This window comes from Alexandromys fortis, unplaced genomic scaffold (genome assembly GCF_014885135.2).
Source record: "Alexandromys fortis isolate MF-2015 unplaced genomic scaffold, M_Fortis_MF-2015_v1.1 scaffold_97, whole genome shotgun sequence".
Lineage (NCBI taxonomy): Eukaryota > Metazoa > Chordata > Mammalia > Rodentia > Cricetidae > Alexandromys > Alexandromys fortis.
In genome coordinates, this window is record NW_026067981.1 from 4,839,331 (window position 1) to 4,859,815 (window position 20,485).

Below are 20,485 nucleotides of genomic sequence, written 5' to 3' on the forward strand. Positions count from 1 at the left end.
ACCAACCTTTGTGGAACCAGTTAGGATTAGCTTGGCTGCAAAAGCCTCTTAAGTTTTAAGTATGGGCTCAAAGCTGTTTTAAGGGAAGCTCTCCTTGTGAGTCAAGATGGTTTGTAGAAGTTAATGCACACCCATTTTAAAGGGCTCTTCTGCCTGTAACGCTTGTCCAAACATTTCTGTGGCTATAGTCGTGTTAAATGAGACTGGCATATGCTACTCTCTAAAGACTTTGTAGTGATCTACAGGGAGGACGAGGACATGTTTTCCCAATTCACTCATTCACTTGCGTTTACCATGGTAAATATATCTAAAGTATGCTAAACCCGTAGCCAGAAATGCCAGGGCAATTGGTGCCATCTTTATCCAAGAGAGCCCTGAGGTGGAGTGATTGTTCTCAATAGTAATTCGGGTCTTCAGGGGTTTCATGATCCGCTCTCTCTGAGTCAGGATGGCTCTCCGGGCCCCATCCCATTTCCCTGGACCCTGCAGACGGTACTGGTATGGGGTGCAGGGCCCAAAGAAAACTTCCATGGCCAGCTTTGGATCTGAGAGAAACAGGAGAAGCAGGTTGGGCTTCACCCCAACCAGAGTGGCAATTTCATCCATGTACTCAACGTGGTCCACTTGGATTGTGTGCCGGGCTGTCTTCACATACCTAAAGCAGAGACAGAATATGGAAGGAAGACTCAGCTTCCAGGAATGGGAAGGAGCTTTAACTATTTCTACCTTAGAGGTAAAGAAGATGAGAGCGAGCTTCCTTGAGAAACCAAGAACCACCCAGCTGCTGAATGGAACACAGAATCCAAGCTTTAGCCCTCAATGTACAGTAATTGTTTTTTTTTTTTGTTTGTTTTTTTTTTTCAGCAGGATGTTTTTCTACAGACTGTGTTCACAATGGTCTTTAAAATGCCTTTCTTAGAAGTGATTTTTTTGTATTTATTTTCTTAGTGTGTGCTTGTGTGTGCATGCGTGTATGTGTGTGTGTGTAAGTGCTGTAGTGTATATGTGTGGAGGCCAGAGAAAGGCTTGAAGAACTTAAAAAAAAGATTTTGATGTAGCTAAATACTTAGCTATGTGATATGCACTGGCCAGGCAGTGTTGTAATTAATATAGTTTCTGTGTGTTTATTTGGGTCTGGGAGGCCCGGGAACAAATGAGCAGTCTCCGTTTACAACTAAAGATGGAGACGGAAGTGGCAGATGTAATGCAGACTTAGTAAGATATGCAGGGGATAAGAATACACTCATTCCAGAGGACTGAGCCAGAGGACTAAGATGTGCACTTGGTTTTGTGCTGTGTGATTGCAAGGTGTAGGGAATGGAGAAGGGTGAGATAGACATGGAGAACTGAGTTAGAATTCCACGCTAAGAAGCCCGTCATCCCTTTGAGGTTTCCAAACACTTCTTACTGCATTTTTATTTACCGTTTTTCCATAGCCCTTTTTCTTTGGGCAATGTCTGCCTTCATGGTCTTCATGGAGGGCAGTTTGTTCAGCCCTGGAAGTGAAAAAACCCATCAGGATTAGCAAAAATAAAAAGGGCATGTGAAACTTAAATGCTCAACATCCTCAGTTGTTGATCCTTAGTCATCTCAAATCATAAGGACTTTGAGATTCCATCTTACACCTGGAAGAAAATCAAAAAGCCAAGTGACAGCTCATGCTAGCAGGGCTGTGGAATAAGAACACCCATCCACTGCTGGTGAGAGTGTGAACTTGTGCAGGCACCATGGACATCAGTGTGCTGGGTCCTCAGAAAATGGGAATCATCTACCTCAAATTCTAGTTGTACCACACTCTTGGCACATATCCATAGGATACTTCATCCTACCACAGAGACACTTGTTCAGCCATGTTCATTGCTGCCCTATTCATAATAGTCATGAACTGGAAACAATCTAGATGTCCCTCAAAAACAGAAGAATGGGTAAAAATAATGTAGTAAATTTACACATTGAAATCATGGAATTTGCAGGCAAATGGATGAAACTAGAAAAAAAATTCATCCTGGGTGAGTTAACCCAGACCCAGAAAGACAAATATGTATTCAATGTGGGTCTTAGTTGTTAAGCTAATGATAAGCTACAATCCCTAGAACTTCGGATGTCAGGTATAGAGAAAGGAACTGAGGGGACAGATAGTGATGGATGCATGAGGGCATGGCTGGAATGGGAGAGGGAAGAAAGACAAGGGAGGGGATATGGTGAGAGATAACTAAAATTAAGAACCATTTGAGGGGTTTTATGAAAACCTAATATAGTAGAATCTTCCTAAAATATAGACATATATGAAGAAAATATAAATAAAATTCCCAAATAATGTGGGAGACAGATCCCCAACTGTCTACTTCTTGTTACCAAATGAAGCTTCTAGTACCAGGATTGCGTTGTATCTATTGAGTTGTTGGCTAAGGGACTCCCATGGCAATTCCCAAATAACCCAGGCTTTATCCAAGACTCTTAGTTGCTCTCCACACCCTGATATCAAGGCCCCATTGTTGAAGGCAACACCCACATAACTCATTGAGCACAGAGACATCAAGCTGGTGCCTACTTAGAGCCTTCACCGCTATGTGCTAGTGTTCGTACAGAAAGGTACTCTGCATGATACCAAAGGAGAAACGAACGCCAACCCAGCCACATACTCTTTAATCTGCAGTGGAGTCCTACCTGCAAGATATGCTAGTGCAGTGGAGGCTCAAAGGTTGTGAGAGTAACCAACCAATGTCTGACTTGACTTAAGGCCCGCCCCATGAGATGGAAGCCATACCCAGCACTGCTCAAGCGACCAAGAACCTGAAGTTAAATAGCCTGGGACCTAGAGTGAAACCAAATACTACTCTTCTAAAACAAACAAACCAACAAATCAATAAAAACAGCAATAACATGATTCCTAGTGACATTTTATTGTAATCATAGATCAGAGAATCTTCCTCCTGCAGAAGTTGGGAAGAATTACAAAGACCCACAGCCAGATAATATGCAGAGCATTGGGAGATCTTGGAACACCTAGCCTCAAAAGGGATGTTTCCATCAAATGCCCTCCTCCAGTCCCTCGGTCTCAGGGAATCCCATGTAATAGGAGGCAGAAAGATTGTAATCACCTTAGGGGATGGAGGGCATCAGGAAAACAAGACCCTTTAAATCAACAAGATCAACACACATAGAACTCTCAGAGACTGAGATGTATGTACAGGGCCTGCACAGGTCTTTTTCACAAGATGGGGCCCTAGAGCTGAAAGAAGAAGTAGACACATGCCCTCATCCCTAACTCAGAAGTAATTTCTAATTGATAACTATTTTCAAATGAAAATTTAGTTCCCTTCAAGGAAATTTTACTGAGAAAAACTACTCTTAAGAGTAGGCCGCATGCCCAACAGTAGATGGCCAATAGACAACAAACTTGATTGCATCTTTGGAGGTTCCTTGTCTCATAATGTTGAGGCAAGGGCTTTCTCCTTTTCTAAATTATCTTTTTATTTATAAATTTATTTATTTTTCCTTCTCTCTTTGTGCCATACAGGTCCTTTGCATACACACACACATGTACAGAGAGAGGGAGAGAGAGAGAGAGAGAGAGAGAGAGAGAGAGAGAGAGAGAGAGAGAGAGAGAGAGATGCATGCATGGGCATGTGTGTGTGTATGGATTCTAGTTTAGTGACTTTATGGGATTTCTTAGTGAGTGAACAAATGGGTCTCTGTTTCTTGTGCCTTCTCTTGGGCTTTTTCTCTTTGCTTGTTTTGTTCAATTCTGATGTGTTAGTTTTTATTATAATCATATTTCCTTAGAAGCCTATTTGTTTTCTAAGAAGAGACAGGAGGGGATGGATCTTGATGGGAGGGGTGGAAAGGAACTTGGAGGAGGTAGAGGGAAAAATCCCAATCAGGATATATTATGTAAGAAAAGAATCTATTGTCAATAAAAGGAAAACAACAAAAACAAAAAGGAAGGGCATGTTTAACTGGAAACTAGTGTGAAGAGAAATGAGGGTTCACTTTAAGCAAACTGCCAGGCCCCCTCACAGCCTTTGTTCACAGACCTTTGAACACCCGCACAGCCCAGCGAGACTGGAGCTCTGCAATTGGTAGGATGATGCCCAAGGGCTGGATGAGCCCGATGACAGCCAGCGTTGGCTTTTCCAGGTCTGGAGGGAACATCAGCTTATACAGGGACACTTCGTTGTCAGTAACTGCAATCAGCTCCTCAAGGAATGGGAAAGAAAAGCTGTATCCTGTGGCAAAGATGACAACATCAATATTCTTCTCCACTGTGCCATCATCAAAGATGGCGTCTGTTTCCGTGAACTCTTTCACGTTGGGCTTCACTTGGATTCTTCCAGAGATGATGTGATTGGGAAGATCATCACTGACGGTGGGATGCTGACTCAGTGGTCTGTACAGAAAAATGAAAATTTAAGCAAATCTAAGAAAGAGAAAGCAATGTGTGAAAGAAGGATTTGAAGGTAGCAACTTCCCTTGTCAGGTCTCCCTCCAAACACAGGAGTTTGTGCGTGTGTGTGTGTGTGTGTGTGTGTGTGTGTGTGTGTGCAGGTATGTACTCATGCACAAACATGCAGAAGTCAAGGGAGGATATAAGGCATCCAACTTTATCATACTAGGTCTTAGTTCCCTTGGGATAAGGTCTCTCATGAGCCTAAAGTTTGAGGTTTTGGCTAAGCTACCTGGCCATTGAGTTCCCTGAACTTACTTGCTCCACCTTCCAAATGTGGCCATGACTGACTCTTAAATTTTAATTTCACGTGGGTTCTGGGAATTAAAACTCAGGTCCTGCCCCTACTTAGCTCATATGAATTCCCTCATCACTCCTGAGCTTATGAAGGCGAAGCAGAACATTCAGGGATGTTTCCCTTACGCTGTGTGCCTTCACTAGCATGTAGACCACCCGGCCCCAGAAAGAATGAGTTGTAGCTTGCTTGCTTTGTTCGATCGCTCCATCTATCTATCCATCCATCCTTCCTTCTTTCCTTCATTTCCTTCTATCTCTTCCTTCCTTTCTTTCTGGTTCCTTTTTTTCCATTTCTTGTCTATCTACCTTTATACACATTTAATTTTACATCAGTATTTATGTCTCCCATCCTCTTTCCCCCTTCTTCTATTCTGAGGTACCTGCTCTGATACTTTCTATTGTGGACTCGAACTCACATGACTTTCTTTTCTTCTTATGGGATTTAGAAGCCTGGGGCTGAGATATTTTCTAGCAGAATCTGTAAATGCTATTGCACTATACTCTCCAATGTTGTACATCTGCAGATCAATAAAAGGCAGATTATGCTATCTTTCTGCTACAATTTACCTAAGGGTTTTATCTGGCAGAGGCTAGGACTGGAGACACTCAAAACTTCTCCAATAAGTAATAGGGTGGAATTCTAAAGTAAGAAGTACAGAAACAGGCTCATATGTTCAAAGAATGTACTACAGGAAGTCACCGGAGGCTGCAGTGTGCCCTGGTGGAGCAAGATAAGGGATGCCATACCTAGGTGGGCCCCAGCGAGCAGGCCAGGCTATGGGGTTTGTAGATAGGTTTAAGAGTTTGACTTAAGGCTGAGGTTAGTTTCTGCTGGTGTTTTAGGAAAAGACACAGAGACCTTCATAAATGCCTGTGGTTTTTTTCAAGGCCCAGTCTCAAGCTAACTTGCAGGAGACAAAGAATATGGCTGACTAGTACAGTTCAGCCAGGACAGAGGAAAAGATGTGACCGAGGGGCTTACCTGAGGAGTTTCTCTGTGCACGTGTGGTGCCAGTACTGTATCCTGGAACCCAGCACCCCTCTTTCAACCTGAAAAGTTCTGCATCTCCTCTCCATTCTTGTCTCTCATCTTTCTAGCAAACATTTTTCCTGCTATCTATTTGCTTTGGCTTTTAATTGGGAAATGACCTTTTTAATGACTAAAGGATTCCCTGAAGCCTTGGCTTTGTTAAAGATTGCTTCAAATTTTCATGCAAGCTGACTTCTCTTCTCCATTCATTCTCCCTGGCACCTGTCTCAATTTCTGGAATCTTCTTCAGTCTGGATTCCGGTTATTGACATATGAGAGGAGCTTTCCCTTTGACACTTCCTACAAGCTGCCTTGGCTCCTGAAGGCTCCTCTGGGTGGTACAAGGTCAGTGGGCCAATTCTGTGAGCTAAGACAAGGACACCAGCAGACATCCTGTCCCTGCCGAGTTATCCAGAGAAAGCCTTTCTGTGTCCTCCTTCTTGGGCATGATGGCCTCAGGAGGGACTCAGCTTATTCCTCTTCCCCACTTTGTTAGAGTTAGGGTACCACATCAGGAAGGATTGATGCTGCCTTTAACCAGCACCACACACCAAGCTCTCCCCAGGGTGCACTAGAGTGTCACCTTTGGGATCCCTAAAATTGATCTTCACGTACTTATCTGACCTATGGAGAAGAAAGACTGACATACTGTGTAAAGCCTTAATGGATCCTTTTGCCTCCTAGCTCCGGACATTTAGAAAAATAGTATTATCAGGTGCCCTCTAATCCTTACTCTTAGTATACACCCAAAGAGATGAAATCAGTGCCTCAAAACATATCTACACTCCACCTCATTGTAGTCTCATTCACACTAGCCAAAAAGTCAAAACAGAACCCAAGTGTAGCTACATCAGGGTAAGTAACTGTAATATACATCTCTCTGGCTGTCTCTCTTTTTATATGATCTATGACTGTGGTATAGATGTACAATGGGATGCTATTCAACCTTGAAACTGGTGGTAGAGCACTTACCTAGTAGGCATAGGAACCTAAGTTTAAAAGGCTGACATCAAACAGTACATGGGTGGCACAAATTGGTCTTGACGATTTAAAAATAACATAACACTAGATGTGTATTGGATATGCATATCTGGTATGAATTTGGGAGGGTGAATATGATCAAAATATGTTATACAAAATTCTTAAAAATAAATAAAGAAGGAAAAGGAAAACATTGCCAGTTGCCACAGCATAATGAACCTAAAAAATAGTGTGCTGTGTGAAATACAGCAGATACTGAAAAGAGTATTAGATTGTATTATATTGCTTACATGTAGAAGGTAGGAAAGTCAGATGAGCAGTATACAGCAGCTGATGACAGGTCTCAGGGCGGAGGAGAACTTAGAGAGATGTGGGTCAGAGGATCGAAAGTCACAGATGTGCAGAACGAACAAGTTAAGGTTCAAACCCACAGCACAGGGACTATAACCAACAATAAATACTATTGCACTATGGATTTAGTCAAACTAAATCCTAGTTTGCCAAACTAGGTCTACGTGAGGTCCTGAATGTTTTGATTTGCCTCACTATAGTAACAGTCTCGCTGTACGTGTAGAGCAGAGGGAGTTAGAGACATTAAAAATTATGCAATCGTCTTAAAAAATGGACACAATCCATTTTCCATGCTCCAGACATACGTGCCTTGGCTTCTGCCTCTTTGTGGTCCTCTCCCTGATGTCGTCAGAGTGCTGGCTTTCTTCTGTTCCTCACTTTGCACCCAGACCTTTCCTAGCTCAGAGGTGTTTTGCTTGAGAAGCCTCCTACTTACAGCCTTCTTTCCTGGATGATTTCTCGTGGTGGCTCCTTCTCGCTCTTTAAGTCTTAGCTTAAACATCACTCCTAAAAATTGCTTCCTTGATCATTCTGTTAGTTTATCCATCCATTCTACCCCTAGACAGTCTGTCATATCCATTATTCATGTCCTTTATAATTCTCCTGACACTATAGTTTAAAAAATGTTCTCATCTTCCTCCATAGAACACAATGTTTTCATTCACAGCATAATAGAAGATCGTTAATATTTTTTGAGTGAACATAACATACATGTCACATTCTTTTGTACCATCTGCTGAAACATTTAAGGTAGTGAGGGGGCAGGATAGCTAAGTCCGTAAGTGCTAGCTGTGCGAGAACAAGGACCTGAGTTTGAGCGCCAGTGTCTGCATAACAACCTGGTCATTGCAGTGTACAACTGTCATCTCAGCAATGGGAAGGAGGAGACGAGAAGGTTCTGCGACACGCTGTCTAGCTGGTCTAGCTGAATGGATGAGCAAAGTACACAGAGAGAGCTTTTCTCAAAAAAATAAGATGGAGAGCAATTTCATTGGATATCTAGCATCAAGCCATGACCTCCACATCCAGTCATACACACATACATGTACAACATACACCACACACACACTAACCCTTGAAGACCATAAATAGTCGTATAAGAAATATAGTATTTGTTGACTTGTCTGTTTACCTTTGCTAGAACAATATATCATTTATTAAAAAAATATAACATTTATTGACTTAGACCAGGTCTGGAGAGCCACTGTCAACAAGACACACCTAGTGAGTACCTTCTTGCTGTTGGGGACACTGCACAGTCTGAAGTGGCATAAGGCACCACACAGGAAGACAGAGCCAAACCTCTAACTTAGTTTATCTTCCTCTTGTAAAAGTCCTAAGCCCTCCTGGGGCCTCATCTTCATGACACCCTCTACTCTCAATCCCCCCTGATGGCACCACCGTAACATATCATTAATATATGAACTTGTGGATAAGTATCCCATGAGTGAACTCTGGGGCACCTAACTTGTTTGAGTAATATTTCTTCATTTCACGTCTTTTATTTTAACTCCATTTACTCTTAATCCCTCTCCATCCTTTGCTTATTAACCGGAGGCTACTGATGATTTCTGAACCGAGACACTGCCGCGGGATAAGAGCTGAATTACAGGGGTGATCCTGCAGAGGGAGGATACCGTAGACAGCTCCCCTTCCCTGCGGGCTTCCCTGACACGTCTACCCCAACCGCAACAAAATTCCCAATGTCTCTGACATTCATCTCACATTGCTTTGCTCAAACCCGTGTTTGAGTCTTCTCCCATCTCCACGGTTGATGTCTGTGGAAGGGAAGAGCACTGTATTTGCCTTTTGCCCAAACTGTTGGTGTCTAGCAATCAAGTGTCACTTGATTGATGAACGGATGAGAATATACAAGCGGTGCCAAGAAGCACATGTGCACTTGCCTTCAGTAATGTATATTATACAAATCTAAGTGGTTTACAGCTCAAAGGGCATGAGGTCAATCAGGAGTCAAAAGCTCAGTTGTCTTCAAAGCACAAACCTACTTACGATTACCCACATCAAGCCCCATGTTTGTCACCTGTGCTGTGGCTGCAGCCCGTAGTGTGCATGGTTGAACCTTGAGTTCAGTATCTTCTCAAGGTATTTGTTTACCGCTGCGGTGGTTAATATTTTCTGGAGGAAGCTATGGAACCGAGTGAAAAATGAACTGTCCATAGGATATCCATTATTCCAAACGCGGTGTAAAATCCACGATCCTCGCCTGGTACTGAGGAATACCTGTGGAAGGGTAATTACAGCAGGAGAGAAGAGAGGAATGCTTGTCTGTTGTACGGTTCAAGTGACAGTCATCACCCTGTTGGAGAGTGTGGACCACTGGAGAATAGGTGGACAAGCCTTGTGCCGTGGCCACCATGCAGTGCTTTGCCAGAACTTTTACTAAACCCAGAAAAGGGCTGTCTATATGACACCAAATTTACTCATGAAAACTAAATGCAGTCGCCTATCTACCTGTCTCTGAAATACCATGCTAAAATGTTTTCCTGGATATTGACCTAGCTGCACTTCATATGTTAATAAGGGTTTGAATTCGTAAGTCATTTGCCATATTGCTGTCACAGTCTGTATTGTTTGCTTTAAAATAAATCTGTGGAAAATATTTGGTGAGCGTGACCCAGACCCAGAAGACAAATAGCCCATATTCTCCCTCATAAAAAGAGCCTACCAAGAAGAATCAAATCAGTCATCTAATCCATTCTAGTGCTCCCTTAGGGTGCCTGGGGGTTGTTTGCATGCCTATTCCCATTGGTAGTTTAGGGGAATATTTTGCTTTCATTTTATACTCAGCATGATTTTAAACATCTTGAAGTGGGTCCATGGATTTCTCTACATTTTTTTCTGGCCCTTCTTAAACCAAACTTACATTTAGTGTGATACCTACAAATGCACAGGGTTCCCCTAGTGAACTTAATAATCACCAACAAACCTGTTTTGCCACTCGACTGAGTTCCACGGCAATATCCACCCCAGAGTTCCCAATGCCAACCACGATGATTCTCTTTCCTATGTAGTCCTCAGGAGTTTTGTATTCCCGACTGTGGAAATAACAGCCTTCAAACTTCTCAATGCCTGTGGTTGAAGAAGATGATTTGTCATTATGAGGAGGACGTTTACAAATTGACACATATAAGAAAGTTACATTCTGAACAACCTGAAAGAGGAAGAAATGAAACCTGGGCCAGGCAGCTGAAGATCACACATAGTTCCCAAATGCTATTCATATTTAAGGAAGCCCATGGGATGTGTAATCTGTAGATTATTTCATACCTGGAAATGCTTTCCTGAATATATTGCATATAATGTTTAAAAAACAGGGGCTTTCATTTTGTAAATACTTGTGTTAGTGTGCAAAATGATTATACACCGGTTACACCCAATTCACTCAGAATTTTGAACAACCATTTTAAAACAATCTCATTTACTGTGTCTCCATTTTCCACAGTGGTTTCCTGGGCACCATACAAAGGAATTGAAACTTAAAGTATTTTCTAAGTGATTCCTGGTGGTAATTTGATGGAAAGAGAGAGCAAGCAAGTCAAAAGTCAGAGGAGGGGTTTAGTCAGGGGAGACAGTGGAGCTAAAACACCCTGGGTTGAGATGGATACCATCTTACCACATAGAACTACAAGGGAGCAGCAAGCTGTCCATTTGGTTTTATGGGTCAATGAGAAGCTAAGATATGGAAGAGGGAAATTTTATTCCCCCACACATACATCTAGACTACAGTTGAGTAAGAAACGCCGAGAGTCAGAGAAATAGTTTTCTCCAGGGAAATACCCTTTGATTGTTTATCCAATACCAAGTGGCCAGCCCTTAAATAATATATATTGTATATATCGTGGTTGGAGTAAAGAAAGAAAAGGAGGGGGAATAAGTAATTATAATTTACCAATAAAATAAAAATTAAAAATGAACTCATGATAAATAAATGCACCGAAGCTTCTTCCCCATATGCTAAGATTTCCAAGTGTGTGGACTTGCCAGCTGCTTGCTAGTCACTTGTCCCTCATTTTTATTAATTGCACCTTCTCTGGAATAGACCGAGATCAAATATGTTGACAAGACTACGACTATTTGAATGTGGGCTGATTTCTGTTAGTCATTAGAAGCTGGATGTAATGATAATAAGGGGGAGAGCATAGGTCATTGTGTTTGCCTGTTCTTGTATTTCAATGGATTACATTATCCTATTAAGGGGGAGGGGGAGGGAAAGGGGAGGCGGCGGTGGGGAAGAGACAGAAATCTTTAATTAATTAATAAAGAAATAAATAAATTTAAAAAAAAAGAGAAGGAACGAACACTTTGCTACTGAGGGACACCAGGGATAATTCACTGAAACCTAATGAAACGTAATAACATTTATGCCCATTCATGAAACTTAGTAGCATTTATGCCCACTCATGAAATTTAGTAACGTTTACGCCCACTCATTTCTGCCTGTAAGTTATTTAGAAAAAGCCTTTCTAGCAGGTTCTGCAGGACACACCTGGGAAGGAGGTGAGTGGCAGGTGGGGGTCTGTGTGATGGCCACTACAGACCAGAACCCCATCAAAGACCAGGCTCTCCTGTTTGCCATTTGTCTCCACGACCACATCCCACTGTCCGCTGACTCCAAAGTCTGGGCGCCTCCTCACATGCCTCACTTGGGTCTGAGAAGGGAACACAGAAGGAAACACAGGTGACTCAGTTGACAGTTCTTGCCGAGTCCTCCTCTCCGAGTCCCACAAACCCGGATGGGACACTTAGCTAAGGCATTCACGACAATATAGTTCCTGTTCCTTCCACAGTAGCTTCAGTGTTGGGTGGATTTTCAACATATTGGGGAAATTCTGTTACATACATACTCTTTTATAGAAACAGAAACAATTGAGGCTTTATGAAATATTGGAGTGGCTGAAGCCACAGCATTCCTATCTTCCTAGGAAGGATGCGCATGGAGATATTTCTTCACATTTTTCACTCCTTAGGACAGGCCTATCCCTTTACCTATGGCTGGCATTTTGAATTTCAGGGAATTAAAATTTTCATCATGAGATGAAAATGGGTTTGTGTGTTTAGGTTTTAGTGCTGATCAAAGGTAGAAGGTAGGAAATAAAATATTCTTTACATGAGCCTGCTTCTTGTTTTGTAAGCAACATGATTTGGCTCAGTCTCTACTAGCATTATTCTAAATCCTCAAACATTTGGAATCGATGAGGAGGGCTTGCCACCACAATGCACGACCAGACCAAGTTCTGATGAGCAAAGTCTGCCAGCCTCACATTCAACTGAAATTGTTAAAAGACTTCGATCTGTGATGGTTCCTGCTGTGGATGCTCACTGATGACCTGTTCTTCATGTGTGGGAACCAGGAGGTACTTTTGTGCGTGCACAGGTGAGCGTCTTTGCTCACATGCTAGTGCACATACACAGGACGCAACACTGCACCTTAAATCGGATGTAAGGCAGAAGGCTGAAGTGCTTGGCGTACTTTCTGAAGTAGTCCATGAGTCTGCAGTTGTGCATGTAGTTGGGAAAATGCTCAGGGACGGGGAAGTCACTGAAACACATCATTTCCTTTGAAGTGTTGATGGTCACCGATTTGTAGATACTCGGCATTTTCTCTGACGGATTTTTCTACAAGAGAAAACCCCTCACTGCAACAAACTTCATAATTACAAGGTAATAAAACATTTTAAGTGATGTCAGGTATTTTTAAAAAGTGGAACATTGCTTTTTCTGTATTGTCAAACATTTACTGACGTTTTCTCCCAAGATCCTGTGTTTCCTAGAGAAAGAATCATATCAGACCAACCACAAATCCTGTGTATGACTTCTCAATCAGAATAATGGATGTCAGAAAAGAGAATATCGTTTTTCAAATGGCAAATCAAAAATGATTTCTAATCCCAATAAAAATTCCCTTAAGTATGAAAGTAAAATACAGTTTAAGGCAAACAAAAGCTGGGGGAGTAGTAGCCATAAATGCTACACAAAATGGGAAGGACCAATGCACTCCCAGACGCTACCCATGTCTACAGTCTCCACACTTCAGTTCTAGCTGGTGCTCAGGCAGTTCCATGTACCAGCTCTAACCAAAAGATAGTAATAGTAATACCAATACCATGCACTGTACAGTAAATATTCTTCTTTAGAAACAAGATTTTCTATACTAATGAAAGGAGCTATCAATTAAAATATGTAATAGTCATGAACTTATAAGCACATATAGTTATCATTCATATATATATGATAAAACTGCTAAGAGAAATGTAATAGACACTAACATGTATGATACACTATATCATATTTTAAATAGTACAACTTGCTGTCCTCTCATGAATCTTGATACAGTTTGATATAATATATGTCTGCCTTATCACTGAGAATCTTTGAAATAAGATATACTTTTTAAGCCTTTCCATTGCTTTAGTCTCAACATAGCAGGATGGTCCTTCTGCAATGTAAGAATGTTTCTCTTTCGTCTCAGTTTCTGTCAAAATCTTCACTACAGTCTATACCCACTGACAAAATCCAGTTTTATTCATCTCTCAGAAGCATAGCCTAGCTCCCCGCCCCCCTTGGGCACTAAGCCAGCTGCATCAGCCTGCTGGTTCTCCCTGCCAAGCCAGCCATGCTCCTACCTCACAGTTCTGCACCCCAAGTTCCCTCTAAATCCCCTTTTCAGATGCTCCCCAGCCTTGCTTTTTATTTAACTCATTGTTCCCAAACCACTTTATCTTGAGGTTATCTGTGGCCTCTTACTTAGGTAATATTCCCAAGTCTCAGATCCTGCTGTACTTTTGCAATATGCTTGCTTACCGCTACTATCTACACTATTTTATTTTCCTTTATCTTGTATTAGAGTTTAAGCTCCCCGATGTTGAGAATTTTGTACTCATATTTGTTAGTATATTCTGTCACTTGTAAAAGTGCCTTGTACAAGTAAGTATTCAAAAATGTTCATTGAATGAATGAACTCTTAAGAAATAACATAGATATTGTTATTTATAAATCGAGTGTCAATCCCTGGAAAAATCCCACAGGTTGCAGAGGGGTACATGAAGCATATCAACAATATGTCAGAAGGTATTTGGGGTGAGCAAGGCTGCTCCTTGGATACTTCTCTGTTTCAGGGGCATGGAAGGGAGATCCCTGTGAGATAGCCATGCTAACTACTTTGCCAGAGCAACCACTGTCCACAGGAATGAAGTCTTACAATTAAATGGTTGCTATATTACCTGAGTGGGGATAAAAGCCAAGAGCAATACAAGAAATTTATTTCGTCAACGAAGACCCTCTAAGGGCCATCCATGACTGGTGAGCAGAACAGTTCTGTAAGATCTCCAGAACTGGAAAGCATTGATGGCAAGTCCTGAGTGTCATGGGCACATCCAATAAAGGAGAGAAGCACCAAAAGAAGATGCTCACTTAGAAACTTGAACCTGTTCAACATTTAGCACCCTTGAAAACAGTGCGCCCCTTGCTATTTAGAACTCAGAGAAAAATAGTCATTGCCCCATAAAACACACACACACACATGCACATACATACACATATATACACATACATACATATATATACACACACATACACACATACACATATATACACACACATACACATATATACACACACATTCTGAAAGAGAGAGAGAGAGAGACAGACAGACAGAGACAGATCTACACACACTGATCTGTATCCCTCTACTGTGGTGTTCTGGGATATTTAAGAAAGAGTATCATGCAGGTATTACCACAAGACAGAATATAAAATTACATAATTACATAGTAGAAGGTCATCAATGAACCACCAGTCTGTCCTACCTCTCAAATCTACAGCACCCTTAGCTTTGAATAAGAACAGCACATCTAAACAGTTAAAAAAAAATCTATAGCCACCATCCCTTTACTAATATCTGTGAGGGTCACACGGGATTTCAGCTGCTTTGAATACAATCTTCCAAATTTTATTCCTCATCTGACGTTGACAAATTTTCTCAATAATTGACGTAAGCACAAAGATTAGGGTCACCAAATGACTGATTATGTGACATTCTGTATGTTTCATTTAATGAAACTATCCAGATTGTTACAGCTATATTAGTGAAACCATATTTAAAGTCAAATAAAATGCAAATGTACTTGAAATTTCCACAGGCCTCCAATGTCATCACTTCTTTCAAAGCAGGTTGGCTCCAGATCTTCATCCAAACAACACTTGACGGCTCCCAGGCCACTGATGCCAGCTCCGATTACAGCTATCCGTTTCTTGGCCATGGTGCTACCACTGACAAAGAAGCATTGAGAACTTTCACCATCATCCAAATCAATTGAAACAAAAGCACTTTATCACAAAGACCTGTAGTTTACTGCCCTAATTTTTATTGTTCTTATAATTAATATATTGAATATCTGCCACAAATAACAATAAGCAAACCTATGGCACAAACCTGCACACAAACCTGCTTGTTCTGCCTGCTAAGTTCTCCTTAGAGTGAGCCAGGGAAACACAGGTGTATCAATCCCTGGAAAAATCCCACAGGTTGCAGAGGGGTACATGAATCATATCGACAACATGTCAGAAGGTATTTGGGGTGAGCTCTTTAGTAAGTGCAATGACACCATGTGGGCTATGAACAGGCAGAGCAGGGGAGGCCTGTGCAGGACGTAAGCGATGCAAAGTTAAGAATGAATGCTCAGGAGTTAGCTAGGTGTGAAGCTAGGAGGGTGTGTGTTAGGGAGAGAGCGTGTTGGTGTGTTGATGTTGTGTGGTGTGTGGTGTGGTGGTGTCTGTGTGTGTGTGTGTGTGTGTGAAAATTGCAGAGTAAAGACAACCTAAATGAAGGCAGACGCAGAAGAAAGCATCACGGGTGTGCAGAGCTGGAAGCTCTCTGGTTATAGTTCAAGAAGACAGGGACTGAAGTAGGTATACTGTGTGCCCAAACTGTGGACTTGTGTGATCTTTAAGAGATAAATTTCAGTGCCATGCTGGTATGGAAGGCATCTGAGGAGAAAACAATACTGATAAAAGTGATTAGTGATCAATAATTACACTCTACAAATGCTTAGAAAAGCAAAGTTAATTTCATGTGATATCTTCTTCTCTTAAAAGAAAATTTAAAAATGGCATTATGGAAGTTCAGAGATATAATTGGGAAAATTATAGAAACTACCATTCAGAATGATGACATAGCAATTTAGTGTTTCTGAGCCTTAGATACTGTATTCATCCACTTACTTACAATTTTTATGTATCAGTCAATAAACACTCACCCAAACTGTGGACTAGGTCCTGTGATGGCTGCGGAGGTCACAAAAGAAACCTTTGATCTCAGGGGCTCCAGTCTAAAGGAACAGAGAGGCGCAGATAAAGGGGAAATGCCACATGGTGGCAAATGTTTAGAAGTGAGCATATTTGTGTTTCAGTCTCACTGAACCACATCCAATACTGGTGCATCCGTGTCCTTTTCTGATGAAGATGCCCTTGGTTGCTGATGCTGGCCCCACTAGCCTCTTTTTCTCTCCCATGTAAAGTCTTGTGTGAGCAGCTCATGCATAGTTAATTGAGCTTTTCTTTCTCAGTAACCATGGTGACTTGTGTAGAACTCTTATTACAGTTCCAACACACCTTTATTGCAGTTCTGTCTCTTTGTGGATGAGCAATAAACTCTTCGCAACACTTGAGATTTATTAGGTGCTGTGGATGAAATCTAATAAACATCTATGGGCTGAAAAGGGTGAATGAATTAATTTCTTAACCCCCCCCTTTTAAACTTGCTACCATGCTTAGAAAGTATTATACCATCTATTATAATCAGATAAAATATGTTAATGACGATCTCAAACTTCGCCTACACAAAACTGTATATTATAAGGAAAAACTAAGGTACCAACCCTTGTAAAGAAGAAAACTGAAGTTTGGTTTAGAGTTCTTAATGAAGGTAGAGATGATCTTCCTCCCCGGCTCTTGAAAATGAAGCCAAATTCCACAGCAACTTGAAGTCTTTTATAGCCGATGGAATTGACTAATGTATAATCCTTTCCCATGACTCCTCTAATTTGGATTTCAAAGTGTCATGGACATCATAGGGAAGGGACTATATCTAATAGTGGTATTTATAATTAATCACTGGTATCGGTCTGCAATGCATTTTAATACTAATTGACACATTGTAAAGATGGTCAATTAGTATTATGAAATGAAATCAGATTCACGGGACAGCATAACAAAAATTGAGAAATATGAGCAATGTTATTTAATTGGCCATGGTACAAAAGGTTTTTTTGTCACTTTAAATAGTTTTGTGTTAGGAAAACATGGTCCACAAGTTGAAATAATATTCACTTAATACTTATAATTCAACTTCTATGAAAACTAAACAGATAGCGAATTAGAAAAAGAAATATGCTAACCGTAAATTAAAAGCCCAATGTTCTCACTCTGTTAAAAGTGAAAACACCTACTTTTGATAAAAATTCTATATGTGCTGAACTAGCCTTGGAAGAAAGATTGGTGTTGATCTCTCTGAATTTCCCATGAGGTGAAGGATTCCATAGGATGTGGATCACTGGGGTCGTCTTCTAGAATCCTGCCATCACAGTTACCTTGTCTCCCTTCCCTCTGACCTTCCTGGGCTCAGCACACAGGCACCGGCAACCTTTGCAGATAATAGAGTGTCCTGTCTGTTGCCATATTTGCAGAATCTGATAGCAGGTCAAAATTGCTGTGGTGGGAAAACAGTCTTTGCTTTTCAGCTGTTGACAAGCCCCAAGTTCTCTGTGCAGGAAATGCCTTTCCCCCCGTGTACACGGGATGACTACAGTACATGGGGATACTCTAGTCCTCACACCGATGGGGAAATATTCTCAATACATGGCTGATACAGTAATAAAGGTGAAAGTAGACAGAGAAGGATCCGAATGTACAGACGTCCCTTGAACAGACTTTAGTTTTACCAAGAAGCCACTGTTTTTCTGTTTGGTAAGCCACCTAACCCAGTGATTGTCTTTCATATTTTCTGGGTCGGTGTTTCAGAAGTTGTAGAATGAGGAGGAAATCATAAATTTATTCAGTTCAATAAAACTCTCAATGAGTTTTCTGTTCCTCTATAATACCCTGCTTTCTTCTTCCCTTGGGCCCTATTCATTCAACTTTCTTTACATTTTTGATGAGCTATATCCAACACCAATTTATGTCACATAAAGGTACAGCATCTCCAGCCCCTTGGGCTTCTCCCTCAGCAGAAAGCAAACATCATCCCCCCAGCTACTGTTTCACCTTCACAGTTGATGCTACTCTTTTAGCTGTAGATAACAAGGAGAATTGAGAAATAAACACGCAATTACAACAGCAAATATATTTTCCTAAAATGTCCACAAACCCCTTGTTTCTGCCTTATGAAATGGAATAATTGATCTTAACTAAAAGTCTGTCAAATTATACCACAAATTCCTTGGTATTGACAGATGAATTTCTCTATACCTACAATATGATGAATGAATACATTGTCTCCTATGTTTTTTTTTTTCTCCTGCCTGGATTAGTTCTAGTTTTCGGTGATGGTTCATGTACAAAGATACAAAGATAAACCCATGTTCACCTTTTCCCTCAGCTTGGTGTGTGACTTGTCAGGGCAGAAGTGAGCTAAAAGTTGGTACTAAAGAAAACAATCTGTCAATCAGGAGTTTAATTTCACTGAAATTCCTGGAAGAAATAATAGCTTGGTAGGGTAGATTTTTTTGAGACCTGTCACCACACCTACTCGGCGATTGCAGCTTCTTTTCTCTGCTCCCAGTTCACGCCACAGCCACTTGTTCCTCCCACATTCGGGAAAGTCCTCTCTGAGGTTGCACTTTGTTCGTCTTCTGTGGTATTTCTGGGTCTGGGCTACATTTCCTCTCTCTTTCTTTTGTATCACGTCTGTCTTTCTATCTGCATCTCTATAGACATAGTACATCTATCCCCTCCTCTGGGAGATGAGATCTCAAGGGGTAAACATAATGCCATCCAAGCTGTGCTGTGAGGATACAAGGCAAAAGGTGAGAAGGAAGGGCAGCTGTCACAGTGATATCCCAGAATGACTGCTTCTTGCTAAGAAGAGTGGTCCAGTATTGTATGCCTCAAAAATGAATTTAGTAGGACTCTCAGCCCGAGTTTTTCCCACACTGTGAGCTTTCCTCACAGCCTCAGGACTGCTCACGAGAAACAATCTCCACTGAGGAACTCGTTCAAGATGCCTTACAGCAGCAGAGCAGGATCCAAGCCTTCGCGTGCTAAGTTAAACACTACTTGTCGTAGGGCATGGCCATCTTCGGGTAGTCACATAGATTCCTACCTGTGGCCCATGTTAACCACAGGAGACCCATCAGGGCATTTTCCTGCAGACTGGGTTCAACTGAAACTCTTGGGCTCCCGCATTGAAGAATTGAAGCCTCACAAAGTGCATGTTTTTTCTTCATCCTGCTCATTGTTACTCCACTTCTGTCTAACTTGTATTTGCTGAGAACCTTTTTAAATTGAAGGCACTAAAAGTATATTTCTTTTCAGACTTCTTTTCAGAAGTTTTTCAATATCTCAAATATACAGAAAAATTCAGGAACTGATTTAAAAAAAAAAAGCAGTGTTGCAAGGGAGAGGGCTGCTTGTTCAACCCGGCCACCCAGCTAGCTTAATCCTGAAATAATCACACAGAAACTGTTCATTAAATCACTGCTTGGCCTATTTGCTCTAACATCTTATTGGCTAACTCTTACACCTTGATTTAGCCCATTTCTATTAATCTATGTATCGCCACATGGCAGTGGCTTACCAGGAAAGATTCGGCATGTCTGATTCTGGCGGCTCCATGGTGTCTCTGACTCTCCTTTCTTCCTCCCAGAATTCAGTTCCATCTTCCCCCGCCTACCCAAGTTCTGCCCCTATCAGGCCAAGGCAGTTTCTTTATTCATTAACCAATACAAGCAATGCCTAGAAAGAAGGACCTCCTACACCAAGGCAGAGCACCTCGACTGTGTATATAGGAAAATGAATTACAGGATTCTGGGTTTTATGAATCCCTTTATCCTATTGTGATGATAGAGAGGGTCCTATGGCTGCTGGCTCACCTACGCCAGCTGCATTAATCTTCAAGAATCTGCATATATTCACTCACCTATAGTAAGCATTTAATTATACTTACGATGTGTCATGAAGTAAAAGTTATTTGGAGGAGCAATATGAGATGTGAATGTACATGCCAGCAGGATTTACCCTGAGCTGCCATTTGCCTGCATGTTTTGGTGTACTTTTGAAATCATGATAAATCTCCCCATTATGATCCTCCGCTTTGTCCTCCTTTGCCGCTGTCCCCAAAGGCATTGCTATCCAGGAAGCAGTAG

The 20,485-nt window shown here is 41.4% G+C and overlaps 1 protein-coding gene across 1 annotated transcript; it reads right to left on the reverse strand.

The window, feature by feature from the left end:
- Nucleotides 1-279: 279 nt before the first annotated feature.
- LOC126511296 (flavin-containing monooxygenase 5-like) lies at nucleotides 280-15,385 on the reverse strand. The gene is made up of 8 exons (XM_050158355.1): nucleotides 15,251-15,385; nucleotides 12,555-12,743; nucleotides 11,614-11,776; nucleotides 10,054-10,196; nucleotides 9,148-9,347; nucleotides 4,038-4,390; nucleotides 1,424-1,496; nucleotides 280-655 (listed from the first exon to the last, which is right to left on the reverse strand). Exons 1-8 carry the CDS (start codon nucleotides 15,383-15,385, stop codon nucleotides 280-282), a joined length of 1,632 nt encoding a protein of 543 aa, XP_050014312.1.
- Between the last annotated feature and the right edge of the window lie 5,100 nt (nucleotides 15,386-20,485).